The sequence below is a fragment of the Mesitornis unicolor genome, unplaced genomic scaffold (genome assembly GCF_000695765.1).
Source record: "Mesitornis unicolor isolate BGI_N332 unplaced genomic scaffold, ASM69576v1 scaffold26058, whole genome shotgun sequence".
NCBI lineage: Eukaryota > Metazoa > Chordata > Aves > Mesitornithiformes > Mesitornithidae > Mesitornis > Mesitornis unicolor.
Genome location: NW_010201557.1, coordinates 53,153 through 74,939, shown reverse-complemented (window position 1 = coordinate 74,939; position 21,787 = coordinate 53,153). Strand labels below are relative to the sequence as shown.

The 21,787-nt window shown below is 39.0% G+C and overlaps 1 protein-coding gene across 1 annotated transcript in view; it reads left to right on the top strand.

Annotated features, from left to right (window-relative positions):
- Positions 1-207: 207 nt before the first annotated feature.
- The window catches only part of APBB1IP (amyloid beta (A4) precursor protein-binding, family B, member 1 interacting protein), a 46,368-nt gene continuing 24,788 nt past the window's right edge, over positions 208-21,787 (top strand). Inside the window, exons 1-6 of the mRNA XM_010190143.1 lie at positions 208-281; positions 3,582-3,669; positions 5,191-5,483; positions 11,011-11,088; positions 12,750-12,909; positions 16,729-16,850. Coding sequence (XP_010188445.1) covers positions 210-281; positions 3,582-3,669; positions 5,191-5,483; positions 11,011-11,088; positions 12,750-12,909; positions 16,729-16,850 — 813 coding nt within the window. The 5' untranslated portion in view covers positions 208-209. The remainder of the gene's footprint in view (positions 282-3,581; positions 3,670-5,190; positions 5,484-11,010; positions 11,089-12,749; positions 12,910-16,728; positions 16,851-21,787) is intronic.

The following is a 21,787-nucleotide window of genomic DNA, read 5'->3' as shown; positions in this document are numbered from 1 at the left end:
TAGAGCCTTAGTGTGTGTTTAAGCATATACAGGACTGAGATTCTGATCTGTTAGTAGTTATTTCTAAACTACAGATGGAGGTTTTTGCAAGTCATGAACAGTTGTTTTAAAGTTAATTTGGAACACAATAGAAAAGAATATTTTTTACTATTGCTGGCTTTGAAATGAACTTACGATGATTCCTTGTCTGTGGATTTTTGTTCTTGCAGATGGAGCAAACATGTGATGATATAGATGAAATGTTCAGCAATTTGCTTGGGGAGATGGACATGCTGACCCAGGTAAATAATTCTTTTTTTCCATCAAGATTAGAAAAATAGCTATTATGTGTTAGAGAAAAGAGGCAAATTTTCTTCATTTTTCATGTACCTCCACTCAAATACAGATACATTATTTTGAAAAACCTTCAACTAAATTTCTCTGATTGACCTTTGAAAGAAGAAGAAGGTAACATCAGTGCAGGCTACATTGTTAAAGAGAGCTAAGTGCTTATGAAAGACACTTTCTCCAAAAAAAAACCCAGCACAGTTTAAATTCCTCTGGACTTCGTCCCAAGAAACAGAAAGATTCTGTCAAACTGGGAAGAGTTTGAGTCACAAGTTTCAGGTATGAATGCTTTGCATACATAGGTAAATGGGTTGTAGTCTGAGTGTCAAACGTAAACTTTCGGAATGAAAGCAACGTTTTGAATATATGCATAAGAGTAACATTTAAGTGTGGCAGAATACTAAGCTAGGGTGACCTTTAATAACTTTTAGAGACATCATTGCCAGTGCAGAATACACTCTTGAGAGGAAACTGTAAAACAGCACAAGCCTATTTCTAAACCTATAGTCATGGAATACACCCTGCAAAACCTAATGAAAGAAGAATTTTTATTTCTAAAAACACCTCACAAAGTAAATAAATTTGTTGTATTTTAATAAATGTATGCTTGAAAACACAAGCTGTCATCTTGGATTCTGTGTGAGTTTGATTGCTTACAGCCTCTGTTTTGAGGGGTCTTTTCTCTTGGTGAATCCCAGTGCTTGCCAAATTAAATACCAATATTTCTGAGTCACAGAACAGGAATTGTGCTTCAGCTGTGTGCAAGCCAAGGTTTCACATGACATTCTTAGCTGTCAAGTCACAGTACTTTGCCCTTTGGTAGCCTTTGCGCTTTTTAAGGGCTTTTTATAACCATTCATATTTTATATATATATATATGTATGTGTGTGTGTGTGTGTGTGTGTTTGTGTGTGTGTATATATATGTATATATGTATATAAAGTGTGCTTTAAGGGTAATTTTATTTCATTATTATGCCTTGAAAATTACCAAATACTGCTTAGGGTGAATTTTGCCTCCTTGGATTGGGGACAGCACTGTTACCACTGCAGATGATGGGAAAAGAGTAAAAGAGTGACTTCCTTGTCTCTCCACTCATCAGTACAGTACTGGATGGGATTGGGCACGTTCCTAAGATGGAGACTGACTTTTCTAAAGTGCTGTCATCACCTCTTACCTCAGCATTGTATGGAAGGAGACAGGCTTGTCTGAAAGCCTGAAGACTTTCAGTTAACAGACTTGCATCTGTCAGTTCCTTAGGACTCTGAATTTCCCAGATGAGACTGTACATAGTTTTTCACCCTTTTTCACCAATCTGTTTTTCTGTTCCTAAAGTAAGTGTAAATGGTAGAAGCAAACGGAAATGCCTTCATATTGCATAAGAAGGCTGAAAAATAAATGCAAATTCAGAATTGGGCTTTTATGCTATTTCTACATACGTAATTTTGAACTTCTTTTTTAGCATTTTGATTGTTTTCTCTTTAATTGCCCTTTGCATGTGGTTTCTTTTTCTTTTTCTGCACTGTTATGGCCATTATGAGTTGCTGACTTCTAGCTAGATTAGTAATGAAACTGTCTCCTTTATGCTCTTACAGTCTGTTTCATCAATACATTTTGTGTCCTCTTCCCCCCCCACCCAGCACTGTAAAACTCTCTCATGTGCTTAATTTCTTCCTCTTCTCCTATTTATACCATGCCTATTTTTATGAGAGAGAGTATTAACACAGAAACAGTGCTTAAAGTTATCACTGCTGTGATTTCCAGCTCTTTATAACTTCAGAAAAAAAACCTGTTCTGGGTGGGAAATAGGTGAAAAGAGTTGCCAAGAAAAACACTTGCATTAATTTTAATGGAAAATGACTGTCAGCTTCAGGCAACTCTAAGAAATGTAAATGTCTCTGGTACAAATTGAGGATGAGCACCAGTAGACAAACATCTCCCAAGGATGTATAAACAAGGGTGTAGCTTGTAGGATGTATGAAGTAAACCTTCCGTTCTGCTTAGCATTGGTAAGAGCTCAAGAGAGAAACTGTGTCCAATGTTAGCACTGCATTTAGAGGAGAGGGAGGGTCAACTGGAGAAAATCCAAAGGAAAGCAATCAGAATTTGTGAGGGGAAAAGAAACATGACCTGTGAGAAAAGATTGCATGGGGGTTGTTTAGTCTAGAGAAGAGGAGACTGATAAAAATCTTAAAATACACCAAAGGCAGCATCTGAGCAGAAAGAAGTGGTTCCTCGTGTTCATGGAGAGCAGGAAAACAGGGAATGGTCTTTAGCTGCAGCAGAGGAAGTTTAGGTTGAGAATCACACAAAAGGTTTGATGGCAGGATTAATGAATTTGATAGTGAAGGCGTGGAACAGGTTGCCAGAGGTGTTATGGAATTTGTCTTAATAGGAAGCTTTTTAGATCAGGTTAGGTGTGCATTTTTCAGCTATGAGCCAGGTATAACTGACCTGCCTTAGAACAGGTGCATGGTCAAGGCAGACCCTTGCAGTTCCTTCTAGTCTTGTTTACAGTGTTTGCTTATTATAGCTATAACCTTCCTCACTGCAGAAGGGAGAATTATCTTTTTCTGTCTCTACTGTATGCACTTTTCCTAACTTGTGAAGCACTGGTTCCCTGCCTGCTTCCTAAACAAGCCACAGACTAGGAATTTTCTATTTCATGATACAGATTTGCAGTTTACATTGCGAACAGCAGCATGTTTTGTTGTTTGTTGTGTTTGAGTTTTGGGGTTTGTTGTTTGTTTTGTTTTTTCCTAACAGCATGAGAAAACAACAGCTAGGTTACATTTATGTTGGTGAATAAAGCACTCTGGGAGCAAATGGCACCCAGTAGCTCAAATGTGTATGCAACTAAACACTTTCAACACCCCCCTTCAAAAAACCCACAAAAGCTTAGAAATCACTCTGGCTTTATCCACTGTCTCTGTTAGAAACAGCCCTATCCTCCATTGCTCCCCACACCAAGCCCATGTCTTGCCTGAGAAGAGTTGCAGTTGGCATGGATCAGCATTGTATTGGGAAACATGCAAAGCATTAAACACTTGGCATGATTGCAAAATGGTGCTTGAACCCTTGTCCTGGCCCTATTTAGTTTACCAGTCTAGGCATAATCTCAGGAACTAGTGTGTCAGTCTGTTCCTTAAATAATTGATTTCATCAGACAAATTCAGGTAGTTGATGTACAAATGTTAATGTCTGTAATAGCAATTATGTCATAAAACGCCTGTTTGCTGCTTCTACTTTAACAGAGTTTAGGAGTGGAGACTGTACAACCGCCATCGCCCAAAGTGTCCAACAATGAATTCAGCTTTACAGTTGGTTTTAAAGATTTAAATGGTAAGTAGCTGAATGGATTCTTTCATGCTTTTTATGCTTATTTAAAAATACCTCACAGCAACAAATGAGAAGAAAAACTTCAAATACCCTTGATCAAAAAAACTCAAACCAAACCAGCCCAACTTTTTTTGCTGGAGGAGGAGGTATGTTTGTGTGTCTCAATTTAGGAAACTTCAAAGGGGGCAAATTCTTTTTTAAAGGATCGTTGTTTGGTCTTAAATAGGAGTCAGACTTTTTGAACTATCTGAGTGTAGAGGAAAACAAAAATGAGAAGTTCCCAAAATTACTTTCTAAAATGCAACCTTTTAAAAAGATTTAAGTTAAAATAGACAAATTTTAATTTTTAAAGATTTAACTTAATAGGCAAAGTTCCTCAGTGTGAGGTCAGAGCTGCATGAGCATTTTTGTACAGTGGAAGTGTCAGCTTCAGCTGCTTCCACTTTACATTGCTTACTCTCATTCTGGTTTTCACTGTCACTTTTCCGTGTACAACTGCTTGTTGAGGCTGTGTGGCAAACCAAATGAGGGAATTTATCCAGGTTTAAAAAGAGAACCCTCTCTTGGGTTTTGTTTGTGTTTTTATTTTTCTTTTTACTGTGGACTGGTTGTTTGCATTTGCTTGAGTTGGTTTCAACCTCTGTTTTTGTCCCAGAATCAGTTTACTATTAAACTACTTAGTTCCTCTACCAGCAAAGTGAGTAGAGCTATGTAAATAGAGACTATCATAAGCCAACTTTCCCACTGAAAAGAAAAGCTTATAAAAGTGCTCTTTTAGTATAACAGGTGAAGCAGAGTAAACTTCTCTTCTAGAAAGCAAAGTCATCCTGAAGGATGTTATTCCACAGGATCTTTTCTACCATGGCTAGTTAAAACAACCACAGAAGAAATTGCATATGAAGTTCCAGTATAGGAACTGCGTATTACAAGAAGTATGTCACAGATGTTGATCGTGCGATTACTGAGGTGCTACAAATGGTACCATACAATTTCTTGCACCTTAGAACTCTCTTATTCTCCTTCATGTTAATTTTAAAGTTGTAGAATAGTGGTAATATATGAAGATACTATTGATCTAGGCCTCAGTTACACAGTTTGTTGTATGCTATACCAAAACTTGCTAAGCATTTATGTATGTACTTAACTTGAGATAAGTAAATAGCCTTATGGGAGCTAATGAAATTTCTTGTACCCATATCCCTAAGCATGTGCCCAGAAACCTTGCTGGATGAGAGCCAGGTTTCCTAACATTGTAAGAGCCTGAGACTGTATCACTGAAAGTGGAACTTCCTGTCCTGTTTGATTTGTATTCATAGAATTCTTTGTATTCTGAATCTCAGTGTGACCAGATTAATGGCTATTCCTAAAATATGTTTGTTTTCTTGAACCCATTTAAAATGCTCTTTCCTTTCCCGTAACCCTTATATCTTACAGTATTCATGCCTTTTGCAATTCTCCACTGTACTGGAAACGTAGTGTTTTTCATTGCACTCACTCTGACACATTTTGTGATTTTCTTTACAGAATCCCTAAGTGCCCTAGAGGACAAAGACCTGGATGCTTTAATGGCTGATCTTGTAGCAGACATAAATGATGTTGAACAGAGAACTTTACAAGCCCAAAAAACTACTTCTGGCAACCAGCAGAGTACGGTCACTCAGCCTTCAACAGGCTTGGATAGTGACATTTATTGTAAATCAAGTCCCTATGTTACTATTACTGGATGGTTTGGGGATGACTTGCCCCCTCCACCTCCAGACCGTGACTTAGACCTTCCACCGCCACCACCACCACCTCCTCCTGAGCCACTCACCCAGGTAAGCCTGAGTGGAACCTTGTTCTAAGTGATCAATAGTTCTTGTAATTCTGCAAGTGGTATTTGGCATTGGAACAACAGTGTATGTCCCAGGTAGAAACATTCTGGGAAGGTTTTGCAATGATGAGACATGAATGAACTATGGACTGAGAGTTTTTTGTTATTGTGGGCTCAGCAATTTCTGCCTGTTCCTTGACCCTATTGCCCATTCCTTCATCTTTCTAGTCATCATTTTGATAGCCCAAGACAGGCATAAATCATTGCAAATGGTTTACTGTAATGGAAAACTTGTATCTTAATTTTTTCAATAAGCACTGATCAGTGAATACATTCTTATAGAGAACTTGGCTTTGGCACCAGTGCAAAGCACGGCCAAAGATCCCACCATTTTGTGAAGATGTCACTGGTTTTGTTCATTGCAGTCTGTGCTATTGGTACACATGAGAGGGTTCTGTGGATGTTAAACAGATCCATCCCTGGCCAGAATGATTTCTTGCAATAGGAAAAGCTGTTCAGTTATTGTAAAACTCAAAATTTGCTGGAAGACTGGATGCAAGGCTGAGCCCAAGAAGTACCACTTCTAACCTCAACACAGAATCACTCTGCTTTTCTTGGTCTTGTCTGAAGGGAAGTAATGAAGATCATCTGCAATATGGACAAATGCTCTTACTTTATAAACAGTTGGCTTACCTGTACGCTAAAATTTCAGACTTACCACAACCTCCTCTGTGTTTCTGTTTCTTGCAGATCTGTTTTAACAACTGGAATCTAACATTTCTAGTAGAAGTGTTTCTTTGTTTCATTTCTTTGACATCAAGTCGTGGAGAGGGAGATAATGTAAGAATTCTGCCCTTTCACAACCCTGTGGGGAGAGTACATGCATTAGAAGAGCGATGCAGCCCGAAAACCATGAATGTGAAATCATGAAGGATCTAAAAGCATCTCTTTTCAGTATTCATATGTATAGTAACTATGACAGAGAGAAGATGTTTACATTTAGGGAATGGAAAGACTTTAGGGAATGTGAAAAGTGCTCTGTCAGCCCATATAGAACTGTACTAGTCAGTTTTACTTAAAACCATGGGCAATTCATTGCAGTTTAAAAGTCCACACAAACTGAATATGAATCACCTTCATATCACTGCTGCCTCTGTGTTTAGCATCACACGACAAACATATTTAGCAAAATGAACAGAAAATTTGTTAGGAAGAGGACCTCTCTGATTATACAAAAAGTGATTCACTGGATAAAGTTTCATTTGGTGCATAGGATCTTTCAGTGCTCTTTGAAGAGTGAAAGTTGTAAAGCTGGGAAGAACTTCACCATTTTTCTGTATCTCAAAGTTAATAGTTAACTTCCTTTCTTAAAGGAATATCAGCATTTGCAAAAACAGCAGCTAGACAGCTTCAGAAGCTGAAGTCTTTAACTGGTATAACTGATGTAGATGAGACTGTATCAAGAGAAGTTCTATCCATTGTCCTACAAACACATCCCCATCTTGATTTAGACTTGGGACCTTTAAGGAAGTACCAAGCTTATAAATGGTCTGGTTTGGAAGCTGAGGAAGTACAATCTGGAAGGGCAGCTGGTTAGGTGAGATTGCCCAAACTGCCAGACTCAAGGAGTAGTAATCAATGGTTTGCTGGCTGGTAACAAGTGGGATCCACACTGGGGCTTGTGTCTGTTAACTTTTTAATCTGTGACCTGAGTGATGACATTAAAAACATCATCTGCAGATGTGCTAAAGATGCTTTTAATTAAGGACACTGACTGACAAGATGAATGGCAGAATTTCAGTGCAGGGGGACCTTGAGAAATGTGAGGATTGGGTCAGCAAAACCCTCAGAAACCCAGCAAGGTACAATGTCCTGTGCTGGGGTGGAATAACCCCATATGTTTGTACAGTTTGGAGGCAACGGGCTGAGCACCAGCCCTGCTGAAAAGGAGATGGCATCCTAGTGGATGCCATGTTGAATAAGAACCGTGACTGCGAGGCCATGTCAGTATGGGGAAGTGCCCTGTGTTGGGAGGAGCATGGCCAGCAGACTGAGGGAATTGTTATACCTTTCCCTTGGCACTGGTGAGGCCACACCTGGAAGACTGCTCCACATTCTGGATGTGGAGACACTGGAGAGTGTCCAGCAGAGAGCTACTGGGATGGCCAGGGGCATGGCATGGTCAGGGGCCAGCAAGGACAGGCTGAGGAAGCTGGGCTTGCTTAGTCTGACAGAGGCGGCTGGGAAGTGGTCTAATGACAGCTACCCTTCAGGTATTTTTAGGCTACAAAGCTGATGGAGTCAAATTCTTCTATGATAGTGTTAGGTTGCAACAGCTACAAGTTGTAACTTTGTAGTTCTGGACAGGTCATTAGGAAAGCCTTTTCCATTTCAGGCCGTGGTGTAGCACTGGAGCAGGTGATCCAATAAGATCACACATTCTCTTTGGAAGTTTTCCAAACTCTGCCAGGTGAAATCATGGCTGAGCTGATCTAGTGTTGGTGACAGTCCTGCTTTTGGGAGGGAGCCAGACTATGGACCTCCAGACGTCTCTTCCAGCCAGGGCTTTTATGGTGCTGTGATCTAAAACTCACTGAAATCAACAGTGCTGCACAGCTCTTTCCCTTGAGTCTTGTACTGAGCTAATTCTCTGTTAGCTGGTATCCTGCATTACCTGAGAGCCAAACAAGATTTCACAGTGAAAAGAGGACATACTTGCTAACACAACTGGAATTTTAAATGCAAAAATGTATGTGGAAGTCGCTTCTGTCTCCCTCAATTAAAGTGTTTCTCTGAGACTGTGTGCTGAGTTAAATCTCTAGCAGTGTTTTCTGGTCTCTTTCCAGATACAGGAAGAGGGCGGAGAAGGATGGGAACAGGGGTTAAAGGCATTTCTAAGAAATCTGTCTGCAGTAGTTGATTTCCTTATTAAGGCACTGGTTCTGCTTTCTCCTGCAGCCTTTGCCTCATTTTCTGATATGGGTTGTATTCAAATGACATACCCATTGTGTGGCTTACTGTCCACAAAATTGCCTGTGGTTGCAATGTGAATGATGGAGGTAATAACCATTTAAAATTAATGTGGAAAGAACTGATTTCAAATGAGTATTTATTGTCTTGGTTAGTACTTGCTTTGACATGACATTTCTGCTCAGTAGAATGAAATGCAGCTTTAAATGTAATGTGTTTTTGTTTCATCAAAATCCATGTTCCTGACAGCCAGGATTCTTGGTAAGTGAGTCTTGAGCCAATCAAGGCTGACGTTTTGTTTAAGACTTCTGGTTGTCTGTAGTCAAATAATAGTGTTAATTTTTCCCAGTACACCTGTGATACTAAGACTTTATTCTTTAACCTTTAAGTTTGCCAAAATTAAAGTACAGCCTTTCTTTCAGGGAAGCATAGAGCTGTCTCATAAGTTTTCTTCAACTGTGATGTTTCTTTTTAAAACTGTCCTTAAGCTAAACAAGACTTCTACATTTTCTATTACATTGTGTGGATGACTTTTATGTGCTTCTGTTTGAAGATCCAGAAACCGTGGTGATATTATAGAGGGGAAAGCAAATCTTTTAGCCTGTCAAAGCATTTCTTAAACAATGCTAGAATTTTGCACCTGATAGCTTATTTACTTTGCATAATTTTCTTTTTCTACATTAAGACAGACAAACACATGAAGGCTCTCAGGTGAGAGCTCTGTTGCACAGATTTGTGCAGTGTGTGAACTCTGCATCCCGTGTTAACACCTGCCTAAACTTTCAGTGGAAGCTGGCCCGCACCACACTCAACCACTTCAGTTAAGATGCTTTTCCTGCCTCCTGAAGAGATGTTTTGAAATGGTAAGGGGAGGGCCATAGTGTGAGAGGCTGCTTGCTCCTCCTTCTGTAGAACAGTCAGCCTTACTGTGAAAGTCACTTTTGTCCAACAGCTTCTGTACAACTACAGAAGCTGGTTTTGGTTTCTCAAAGGTAAGCATCTCTGAGCTGTAGCAATGCGGATTTTCATATACGTGGAGAAAAAAATACCAGACTTTTTAAAACTGATTTCCTGGTATTTACTGAAGAATTGGACAGCAGCAAATGTGCTTGAAGCCATCTCTTTCAGGTTGTACACTTCACTTTGTATTTTTGACATCCTAAAGGATGCTAATATCCAGGATGAATAAGATAATGTTCTTAGCTTTTTTTTTTTTTCCCCTATGATTCTGTGATATCTGTGTAGTGGTGGCAATGCTTGGTTAGGCCTTCTTTCAAGTGCAGCTCCCACATGTCACAGCCATCCTGGGTTTTTCTTAGACTAAAAACCACTAAAATTACAACTTTAAGGTAGAAAATGGAGGCTGAAGGTAACACAGAGTAAAATCTTGTGTGGGAGCAGGGCAGGAACCTTCTCCCACTGTCATTGACTGGAAGCTGGGTGTACCTGTGCGTACCATAGCATAAAATCCTACCCCTTTGAAACAAAGGAAACTGCAAAAGTGAGAGGGAGCAAAAGGGACAGTGAAGATCAGCAAAGAGGCAAGAAAGCAAAGACAAGACAGTTTTCAATAGGAGGAGCAGGGATTTAAAGTTGGAAAGAAACCAAGCCCTCCAGTCCAAGACACCACCAGAAACCACAGTTACTTGCTGTCCAAAATGTACTTTTTCAACTCTGTATGGTGACTGGGGGAGGCTACTGGGGAAGATAGATGGCAAAAAGAAATGGTCACAATCTGTACAGCAATCACAGAGGCAATAGTAGGCACTGGCATCTGGTACGTGTACCTAAACCTCTCAGCAGCTGGGTATTGAGAGTCTTCTTGGATCACAGGCCTCACCAGTATTAAGAGAGGCATGATATTGATACAGCTGCTTTGTAAAAGAAGAGCCGGATGATACTGAGATTTTTAGGAATCTTACTGTGATTCAGCAAAAGTTGAAATAAACTTGAGTGGTCGGTCTAACTGTGTCTGTGTTCATATGAATAGGTCTATTACTAGAATAAAAGCCATGATACTCAATTTAAGGAAATGTTCCTCTCAGCAAGTATGTGTGCAGTAAGAACTTATATATGGCAAGTGAAAAAGATCAATTAATGTACTTAACAGAAAGTGTAAAATTTTAAGTGGTATAATTGCAAGCCAAGTTTTCTGTAAGATCCTAAAAACTAGTTCACCTCACTTTACTGAGAGGAGACCTTTCTTCCAAGAGACTGCCTCCATAGTGCTGTTTCATTGAGGCTAAATCTTCCTTCGTCTTCTCTTTTGTATAAGCTGTAACCCATATGGAAACATGGAAGAGTTTGGTTTTTCATTTGAGGAACAGATCATATAAGAGCTGTATGACTGCGCAACAAAATGGAGCATTGGACTTATAAATCAAAGTTTTGACTGAAAGATATTAGCTCAAGGAAAGCTGGAGATTCCCTGTAGCTATGAAGTTTCCCATGACAGGCCTTATGTTCTGGATATAAATAACAAAACACAAATCTTTTCCAGTAAACATAAATTTCTGGCCTTACTTAACAAGAAGTGTACCAAGTGTTTTTTGTGTTTTCAGGAAGAACGAGAGGCACAGGCTAAAGCTGACAAGATTAAACTTGCATTGGAGAAACTGAAGGAAGCCAAAGTTAAAAAGGTGAGCCTTAAAATACTGAAATGCTACCATAAGAGCTACCAGTTAAGTGTCTCTTACAATTCTTCTTAATAATAAAGTTCTTACTAAAATAGCTAGATTTTTTAATATTTTGTCTGTAACTTGAGACACCTAAAGATATTCTGTGGATCTGTCTTGTCATCCACCTGAAGAGAAGTCTCGGGGAGAATGCTACCTCTAAGAGGACTTGAAAGGCTCTGCCTCTTTGTTGGTTTTTTTCCCAATGTTGGGGCAAAGCCCGTTGTTCCGATAGTTTTAGAGAAAGTGGAATCTACCTAAAAATGTTACTTACTTGTGCTGTGCTGATTCTAAAAGTATTAAACTTTTCTTCTGTAGTGGATGTGGATTTAGCTAATCCCCATTAAATTAATGAGGGTCTTCTTGCTAAATCTTTTCACAGCAGTGTAGTAATGTACAAGGATAATAGAATTTATTTTAGACCAACAGATTAGAAAGCTTCCAGCCAGTGTCCGCACAGTGCTGCAGTGTGTCATCTAATTATGCCCACTCATCCTAAGCTGGTGTTCCAGCTGAACTCAACAGAAGCTGCAGATGTTCAGTAACTCTGAAAAATGGATGGGAAGAAAAAATAGTCATGATCTTTAAGTCTTGGCCAAACAGGAGATGGAAAGTGTTAGAGATTAGAGCCTCCAAGGCTTCCAAGAAGAACTGAAGCTTCCAATAAATTTGGAGTTGTCCAGACTAGAGATGGTTCCCACAAAACACTTTACATTCATGTACAAATGCTACTTCTGAGATAATATGCTGGGAGGACTTCACCAGTGTTGTCTTTAGAAAACGCTATAACTAAGCTTATGACTGTTCATTGGTCGCCCTCTTTTCTTGCAATGTTAGCAATTCTCCTTTGGGAGGACACGTTTATTTTGAGGAGTCTTCTTTTTTTTTTCCCCCTCCTTTAGTTTAGTTCTGGTTTCCATGTACAGATCTTGTAGACAATTTTTCTTCTTTTTTCAGTACTAATAGAGCATATAATGTATTTGCAGTTCTTTATCACAGTTTGTGTACTTCAGCATCTTCTTGCATTGCTCTTCTCTGAAAAAATCTGCAATTTCTTGTTTAATGAGTACTTCACAATATGAAGAAATAATGAGTGTCTTAGGTTAATTTGATCAATATAAGTAACTCATCTGTTTGCTTATTGATGGGTGTTGGACTACTGCCCATCTTAGTACAATCTGATTTAAGGTTAGTCTGTTGGCATGGAAAGACTCTCTGATTCTTTTTCTCATTTAAAACTAAACTTTCTGCATTTCTAGTTTGTATTAAGGACACTCTGTCCTTTTGTACTTGGTTTCCCTCTCAAGCATTTTCCTGAATTGCACATCTAGTAGATTTAGAGAAGAGATTAACTTCTGCTTTTTCTCCATAGCAATTTCACCTTTCCTGAAGTCAACGCACAGGACAAGGTTCAATTTCCCTTTCTGAGAAAAGGTCTTTATTTTGCTGGCAATATAATGCGAAAGCTTCCAAGCTGTTTTACTCCTTCAGCTCACTGTGGGACAGGGTGCCTTTGAATAGATAATAACCTTCAGCCTTAATCTTTCTTATCTGTGTTAGCAGATTCAGACTAGCCTTATACTTGCTGCTGAAATTAACTGACTCTTCTGTGACTCTGTACTCAGCTTGTTGTCAAGGTGCACATGTACGATAACAGCACAAAGTCACTAATGGTGGATGAGCGTCAGGTGACACGGGATGTTTTAGACAATCTCTTTGAGAAAACCCATTGTGACTGCAACGTCGACTGGTGTCTGTATGAGGTGTACCCAGAGCTGCAAATCGGTAAGTGATGTAGTAACAGAGCATATAGCAAATAGATATAGTGCATCCTATGCTACTGGTAGTCTTGAAAAGATAATTAATAACATTTCTCCTGCCTGTGTATCCACTGGTTTTGGAACATCACAGTCTCTAAGCCAGGGGGTGCTGCAGGAACACCCTTGAGCCATTCTTGCTGTAGATGTGGGTCTTCCATTTGTCCGTGCTGTGAGCTGCAGAAGGTTCCTTGCCCACCGCCATTTCCATTATTCTGTTTTACACAAAATGAAGGAGCCATGTGAATCTCGCTACCTTTGTCAAGGCAGTGACAGACCCAACTCAGTGACAGTACTCAACTCTACCCTTTGAAGAGGGGATGCAATGCTGAAGTGCTGTCATCCACAGGCTGCTACGTACTGGCCAAACAGATGTTGTAATTAAACAAGACTTGTGAAGTGTTTCAGTCATTTCTCATGCTTTTCACTTGTTATAGTCATTTTCTTAAGTGTAGTTGTGAACAGGGTATTATGCTCTGATGGGGCTGCAGCTTACCTGCTGGTGCTACCTTATGATTTAGAAAGTAACTAAGCTTGCCTTTAGGTCCCTGGATACAGCTGTGCAAAACTTATGTGGTGTTTGGTGCAGCTTACTGAGTTTTTTGATTCTAAGTGGCTTCAAGCACTGATTAAGAATGAAGTATTCTCTAATTGTGAGTTATTTCAGAATCTTTTTATTGTCTAAGCTGCAAAGTTATTCATTTCAAAAGGGAAAGGAAAACTGCCACAATTTTCTTCCAGGGTCGTGTTTGACCTAGAGAAATGGGAAATTGGCAAACAGCCTTTAAACTTCTCAGTTTACAGACTCTGAGCAGAGAAGTAAAAATCCATAAAGAGAGTTAAATATCAATATTGCACTTTAAAAGAGGACTAGCAATAATCATCCCACTGAACTAAAACAAAGAAATATATAAATAGCTGGGAAGAGATTGACTGCTTGTGAGCAAGGAGATACTCATCTGCTTGTAAGAATGGCAGAGACAGTAACTGCCAATCTGTTCTTTCTACTCCTTTCAGATGATACATGAAGCAACGTTGCTGCATTCTTTTGTACCTGCTTATCTTAACTAAGGAAAGACTGGAAATGTCATTAGACCCTAGAAATGTCACAAATCACAGAACAGAATCACAGAACGTTAGGGAATGGAAGGGACCTCAAAAGATCATCTAGTCCAATCCCCCTGCCGGAGCAGGAACACCTAGATGAGGTTGCACAGGAAGGCGTCCAGGCGGGTTTTGAATGTCTCCAGAGAAGGAGACTCCACAACCTCTCTGGGCAGCCTGTTCCAGTGCTCTGTTACCCTCACTGAGAAGAAGTTTCTTCTCAAATTTAAGTGGAAGAAGTGAAATGTCACTTTGAATAATTTTAGAGTGCTTTCTTGTCTTGGAAAATTGCTCCCTCTGGTCTAGTGTGATTTGGACAAACATTTCTGGGTGTTAGGATGACAGCATATAAACAGATTATTTTCTGAATCTCCATAATCATGAAAAGGAATGTACTTGTGTTTCTTTATAATCTGGATTTGAACAATCAAGCCCCATCACACAATTAAAACTGAAGGTATCACAGAGATCGTATGCTACAAACATTGGTGTTAGTGGTTAGACTTTTTTTTTTTTTTTGGTAAGTTGAAATTACTTGTTACTTTTGTCCCAACAAATGCTAGGTCCTTTGGGTTAGGTTTTAGGGTATTGGTATAGTAAGGAATTACTCTCATAATGAATAAAAACTAATTAAAAGCCAGGACAGAAGAAGAGTAGAAGAGAAAATAAATCAGTAATTGTACAGGAAAAAAAAGAAAAGTCTGATCTCCTGATGCAGAGGTCTATCACCAGGTCCAAATCAACTGGGAATGGAGACTTTGTTTGCAGAAGGCAATTTTGATATGGATGGAGTGGTACAGATTCTTTCTTTTGCTTCCAGTGCACAGCAACATGCAGTTAATTTTGTTCAAAATCAAAACAATGTGAACTGTTCTTATTCTTGGCAGCTCTAGATAGCTTTATTGCTATCAGCTTGCTTAGAAGACAGGCTTCACTGCTTTTTCCCTTTCTGCCTGGTTTCCACTTTAGTATTCAAGAGAATAAAAATACCTTTACTTTAAGAAGCAAATCAGAGCAACAAATATTTCAGGCTGAACTGAAAGTCCAAGCTAGATTTATACCAGAAGATCTTTGTCAGAGTATCGTGTGTGTATATATATATATACTGTTATTTTGAAAGACAGTCATTGCAAATGAAATAAACTACAGTTTTAGATCAATTGCATGTTAAATATCACAAATAATGTCAGTAGTGAGATGGTGATATAACACTGGGCTGTACATACTAGCATGTATTTTGCAGTAAAGAATATTGCCTTATAATATACATCTAGATTTAAGAAATTTTTTTTGGTAACAATAATTATAAAAAAGGCCATCCTGAGGATGGTAAGATCATACATTTTATACAAGAAAAGCCTGGTACTGGAGATGAACAAACAAAAGTGTATATGGCAAAAATTACTGTTAAATAACTAGTGTTATAACCTGAGAATTGTTTTATGGCTATCCTGAACTATAAGATGCTGTTTACCCTTCAGACCATTACTTGGGTTTTATATAGTGCTTTATATTTCCAGTGCATGGCAGAAGTATCAGTTGCTGAATGAGAAGTGTTATATTACTTGTGTTGTTAAAAGTTACAGCGTACATGTGTACATGCGTGACTGGCCCTGAAGCTGTGAATTTAATTACTTCACAAAGCTTGGTTTTCATGGGACATAGTGAATCTTTGTCAAAAGTAACATGAAGTGTTTAAGTCTACAGAGTGTATGCTCTGTTATCTCCTCTTAACTAGGCCAGTCTCGGCCACAGGGAGATGCAAGCACCAGAGACCACTGTAATGGGAGTACAGCTGTTTCCAGGAACTGCCAAAATCATACTGACAATTGAGGCTGAGTGAATTCCCTGCTTCAATACTGAATTTGTAGAAATTCAGAAAAATGCAGTTTGGGTCCTTCCAAAATTACCTGCCAATTTGTGCTCAATTCTTTTTCCTTCCGAAGGGTGTTTATGTGACTGTTCAGCTACTTTATACAAGTGAAACCACGGAAGAAGAGATCGGAGTTACCTAACCTCAGCATGCCTTGTGGCTTTCCTGGGTGGAGGATCTGGGTTTAGATCAGCTCGGGAAGGGAGAGAACTCCCTCATCTCTGATGATGTTTTTAACTACAGAGATGTCTTTCTATTTCCTCTGTTTTGCTATTTGTGTTTTTAGATACAGTTGCTTGAAACAAAACATTTTATTTTCAATGCATAGAATTCTTCCTGCTGACAAAAAGCAATTTTTCGTTTGTTCCAATAAGTAAAAATTCAAGGAAATGAGGTTTTACTTTTTTTTTTTCAATTTAGTAGTTGAAGTGAATATATAAAGCCTCCAATCATACTGCAAACCTTAAAAATCCAAAGCAAACAGCTGTTGAGAGACATGAGTGTAACCGTCTACCTGAGTGGGTCACTGTTTCCATCCTTTGCAGTCTTTGAGCAACAGCACAGAGAAGCAGGAGGAATCCAGGAGCATGCCACAGCTGCATAAGGCATCTTCCTGATCTGCCCTTCAACATGATGCTGTTTTCACGTGGTTTTGCTCCCTTCTGTGCAGTTGAAAAGAGTGCTGGGCTGTTCAGCTCTGGGCGAACATCAGATAATGAATGATTACATTCTTACACAGGAATTTCTGCAGCCTCAGGAGAGGAGAGAGAGAGTTTTGAGTGTCTTACATTACCTTTTCTGTCTCTCCAGAAAGGTTTTTTGAAGACCATGAAAATGTTGTTGAAGTGTTGTCAGACTGGACTCGAGACACTGAGAATAAGATTCTGTTTTTGGAAAAGAGAGAAAAATACGCTTTATTTAAAAATCCCCAGGTAAGCTAACGTCGTATTTGGATAAGAGTCTAAAATTACGTCATTTAGTCTGTATGCTGACTATTGCATTATTAATTTGCTTTCAGCTCTGTCAGTTTAGTATTAGAGAAAGCAAAACATGTACTTTCAAGAAAAAAAACATTCAGGATGTTGGCTGCAAGGAGCTGAAAATTAATGCTTTCTGTTCTTTTCTGATACTATTCTAAAGTCCCTTCTGCAGTGATAAAAAAATGAAGCATGTCATTTTTCCACTGATACAAGCTGTTGCTTAGGCACAGCTCTCAACTGGCTTGGGATGGCACAACTGGAAAACCTTGGCTTTTGTCATTACTGCAATCTCTCCACTATTTCTACTGATGAAAAAGATTTTCTTGAAGATCCAGTTTTCACCAGCTGTTTGTGAAACTTCCAGAAGAGTATGCAGAGTACTACAGAGAGTTTATATGTATTTCATTTAGACTAGGGAGAAGAATTGGGTGAACAGGAACTTGTGCACACCAACTTTGTAAAAAGCACGTCTGCACACTGAATTGCATCAAATTATTCAGGATAGATGTGTATGCACATGATTTATTTATTGTGATATGTGGTCAAAACCATATTTATGAACACCCTAGCACATAGAGTTGATGGATTCTGGGGCACTAGATCTTTTCCCCTCATCAGTGGTCCGTTAGCTCACTGAGCATCTGGTTTGTTCCTGAGGGCACCAAGAGAAAAATGAGCAATTCAGCATTGCCAAAAAAAATGAGTCAAATACATAATTTGGCAGCAAATCTCACCAAGCTGCTCATTAGGACGCTGGGTTTTTTTAGATCAAGCCAGTGTTTCAAGTAAAACCTGTGGAGAGGAAGTTTCCTTCGTTGACATAACAAGTATCCACAGTCAGGGAAAGAAAACTTATCCTGCAGTGTACGTGGATCAATGTTGATTTTTAATATGAAACAGCAAAGCCAAGTTTGGAAGTAAAACATACATGATGGCTCAAGATGTCATACTTTCTAATGCACATAAACATACCTGGCAGCAGAGGTTCAACTGAACATTTTATTTGTTCACTAGTAGTGCTGTTTGCTGTGACTTAGGGCAAGGTCATGAACCTCCCATAGGATGTAAACCTTTGATGAAGATTCTTGATATTTTTATTGCAATGACCTTTAGAAATAAACATGACCTAAACCAAAACCAGAATAAGAGGGTAGCTCTGTCCTCCTGTCTCAGGACATGCTAAGCTTGATCTGAACATGTCTGCAGTCCTTGAGCTTCAGCCCTGTGGTGATAAGCTTTAAAATGAACAGCCTCAGGAAACTGGATCAGTTGCTGCTATCACACTTGAAATATTTTGCCAGTAATAAAGTCTAACCATCTGTCAGGTTTAGTAAATTCAAACATTGCGAGACAGGCAAAATAGTACAGTCGTATCGGTGGTTTGTCTTTTTGGCATAAAATAATCAGTATTGTACAGACAGAGCTCACACTAGATAACGAAATATGGTAAAATACATGTTCTGGAGTGAGTCCCTGAAAAGGTAAACCAAGCGGGAATGCTGAGTTGGTAGGGAGCAGGGTGTGTGAGTACTTAACTAACTACTTAGGGAAATTATGGTGTAACCAATGGGAAACCGAAATCCAGTGCTCTCATACTGTGTTCTCAGTATATTTGGCCTCCTTCTCTTAGCTCAGTCAAGGTTACTTTGTAAACTCATTTTGTGAGTACAGAAATTGCAGAGTGTGTTTTTTTGACATAGCCAGTAGTAACATATCAGCAGTTGGATTCCTTGTTGGATTCAGTGCTCATTCTGTTGGGACTTGTCTGTGGAGGTCTCACAGTTTTGTAATTTGTAGATATTTTTCTGGAAAAAAAGAGACAAATTCAAAAGGTGGCCAGGTGTCTACAGTTTATTGTTAGGCAAAACAGACATGATGAAATGCTTTTTAAAAATTAATTATAGAGATGTCCATATGCACTGCTAAAACAAGTGGACCTCTGAAGACGATCTATGACCTGTGCCAATATTCATTGTTCTTTTCTGTGAACTAGTTACATATCTGGTATAGATTAAACAACAATTAATTAAACATGTTTCATTTTCTAAGAGGAACTGATGTTTTGAAATGCAGAATTTATCCTCTATGTCTGTGCTAGCAACATGCTGCTCAGCTAATGCCAGTGACTTTTTTTGAAGATTGTTGTTCTTGTCATGCAGTCCTCTAATATTTCTCTGCAGCTTTGTTTCCAAAAACAGTTTTTAAAAGTGTTTGGAATACATTTTGGGAAAAACATTTGCAAAATCCTCAGGTCTACCTCTCTTCACAGACAGGCACCATTCTTCCCTTTCCTTTATGTGATATAATTTACCCTGCAGGGAGTTCACAGTAAAAGACTGTTCCATGAGCGACATCAGTGACTCATCTACAGAGACGGAGCATCATGAGTCTGTGACTAGCGAATGAATCAAAAATATGTATTGGTACACATGCAAATAAAGACAGTCTTTGTAACATAGGAAAGGTGATGCTTTGTCATGTGGTCGAGTGATGCTGTGCTCAACTCTTGAAAGGTTGTCAGGTCTCAACACCTCTTTTCAAAAAGCTCAAAGAATAATTCTCAGGTGAAAGAGATTCTTAAAAAAAAGGTAGGAAATGCTTTGCCTTCATTTAAACAAGGTTATTTGTAAGGGACAGCTGAATTTAAACTTCTGACTCTAAATGCTGGTCACACTCTTAGAACACTGTATTTGATTTTTGCTTACATGGATTTTGATTTCCTTTGTTTCTCTTTTGCTAATACAAGCAGATGTGGTAAATTCAAACAGTGCAGGTGGCACCACATGCATGTGGGTTTTTTTAGGTTTTGGGGATTTTTTTATTATTTTTTACAGTATTTCTGAAAATTAATGAAAATTTGTACAACAAGTACTTTATGGTTCTGCTTGCTCATATGTAAGTAAGAGTTGTACTCTTCAGTGGAGAACACATACATTGAATTGACATTTTATTTCTTCTGGAAAGCAAGAGTACTAAACAGCGTGACAAGGAGGTGGGTTAAGAATTTGTAATGTCTTTCGAAACAGGACAGCTATAGTGAGTTTCACGCTTTAGTATTTATTTGGAAGTCAGTGAAACTGGACTGGTATCCATCAGGTGATACTTTTGTTTTTCACCACTTCAGCCAGCTTTGTAATTCAAGTTTTTTCTTTTGTCTCCACTGTTAGCCAGTGAGGGAAACATAGAAGGGTGGCAGGGAACCCAGTTATTGGGTGTGCTGGCAAATGCACAAAGAAATAGAAGTGAGAAAAGGGAAGTGTTTTTCACTGTACTCCCAGTGTTTAGTAATCCTAATTTCTTTCTCTATTAGTGTATCTCAGACCATAGTATAATTTCAGGTTGAAGATGCTACTTCAGTAAATGTTTTTCTGCCTTGGGACTGTAACACAACTGATCTTTACACAGTTGAACCATTTTGTACATGACTTTTAGTCAGCCTATTAAATGCTTATTAGCTGCATCCTAGCTTATGTACATCTTTCATTTATTCCATGTTCCCCCCTCTTTAATGGTGAAGACCATCACTTCAGGGCATGAAAAGTCAGCTGTAGTGATTTCTTCAACCATTATAAAATCAAGTAAACAGTTAAAAATCAGTTTTTTGGGCTTCAGAAGAGCTTTACCTTCAGCTTCATGTATTTATTTACATTTGTTATCATCAGAGCAATTGTAGGTATCTTCTAATATTTTTAATGTGCATTTTCTTAGGAGACACATCTTGATCTGGGTTGAAGATATGCCCGTGTTCTGTTTCATTTTTTTTCTGCACAAACAGTGTTGTATTCAGTGCACAGTTGCAATGGGCTGAAATGGGATGTGAGCTGGCCAGCTGACCACCTCATTCTGGGTGCAGTTTGGATGAGCTTAAATGGGCAGCTCATTGCACAAAGGGGGCAGTCATGAGTATGGAGCAGCTGCCTTGGTTGCACCATGCTGTCTGTTCTGTGCTGTTGTGGACCTTGCAGATCTTGTGGAATAGCACTTTCAATAGCTTGAAAGCAAAAATAACAACCATATGGGATTTCCAGTCAATGTAAAGCCATAGATGGATCATCAGCTAGTTTTGTCAGTGTCCTGTGTAAGCACAGGGGGAAATGCTGGTGTAATGTCTCTTAAGGATGTTGGCCAACAGTACATGTCGAAACTGCCACTGTAGCTTTACAATAGCCTGACTCAGGCAGAATGGCATTAAAGAGCAACTGACTTTGTGTCAGCTTCAGCTGGTCTGGGGTGTGTAGGCACAGGGAATAATGAGTAAAAACACTCAACTGCTCATCTCTGCAGCAAGTAACACAAACAGCGCAAACAAAGCAAACTCAGTGACAAATTGTGCCAGCACACTTTGTTTTGCTTGTTAAAGTAATGCTTTATGTTTGCTTTCTTATGGTATCAGCCCAGGAGGATGATCATCATGTTAAAAAAGCTCAGCTCTCTATCAGAGAAAGATGTTGTCTTTTGAATGTAAAAAAAATGGATAATTCTCAGATCTGTAGACATATGCAGTAAGCTGCCCTGCAGCCACATCTTCTCCCATTAATGACCTGACATCCCAAACCAAACATGGGCTTCCCAGTGGTGTCCTCACAGGAAAGATCTTGCCTTTTATCATGACCTTTGACTACTGGACTTGGAATGACCTCTTGTGGACACACGTGGTTCCCTCCTATAGGATGAATGCTTCTGGTCAAAAATAAGAGACGACACAGTGATAAAACACGTACAGTGTACAGTCTGCTACCCAGGTTTTTAGCCACTGACAGTAAGTACCGTGTACTTCTAGATTTCAGGGCAGAGATGTAAAGGAGGTAAAATCAGTAATAAATGAAATGTGTTTTGACAGGTGAAAGATAACAGTGTACATCTGTATAACATTGGTTTAGGTGACAGAG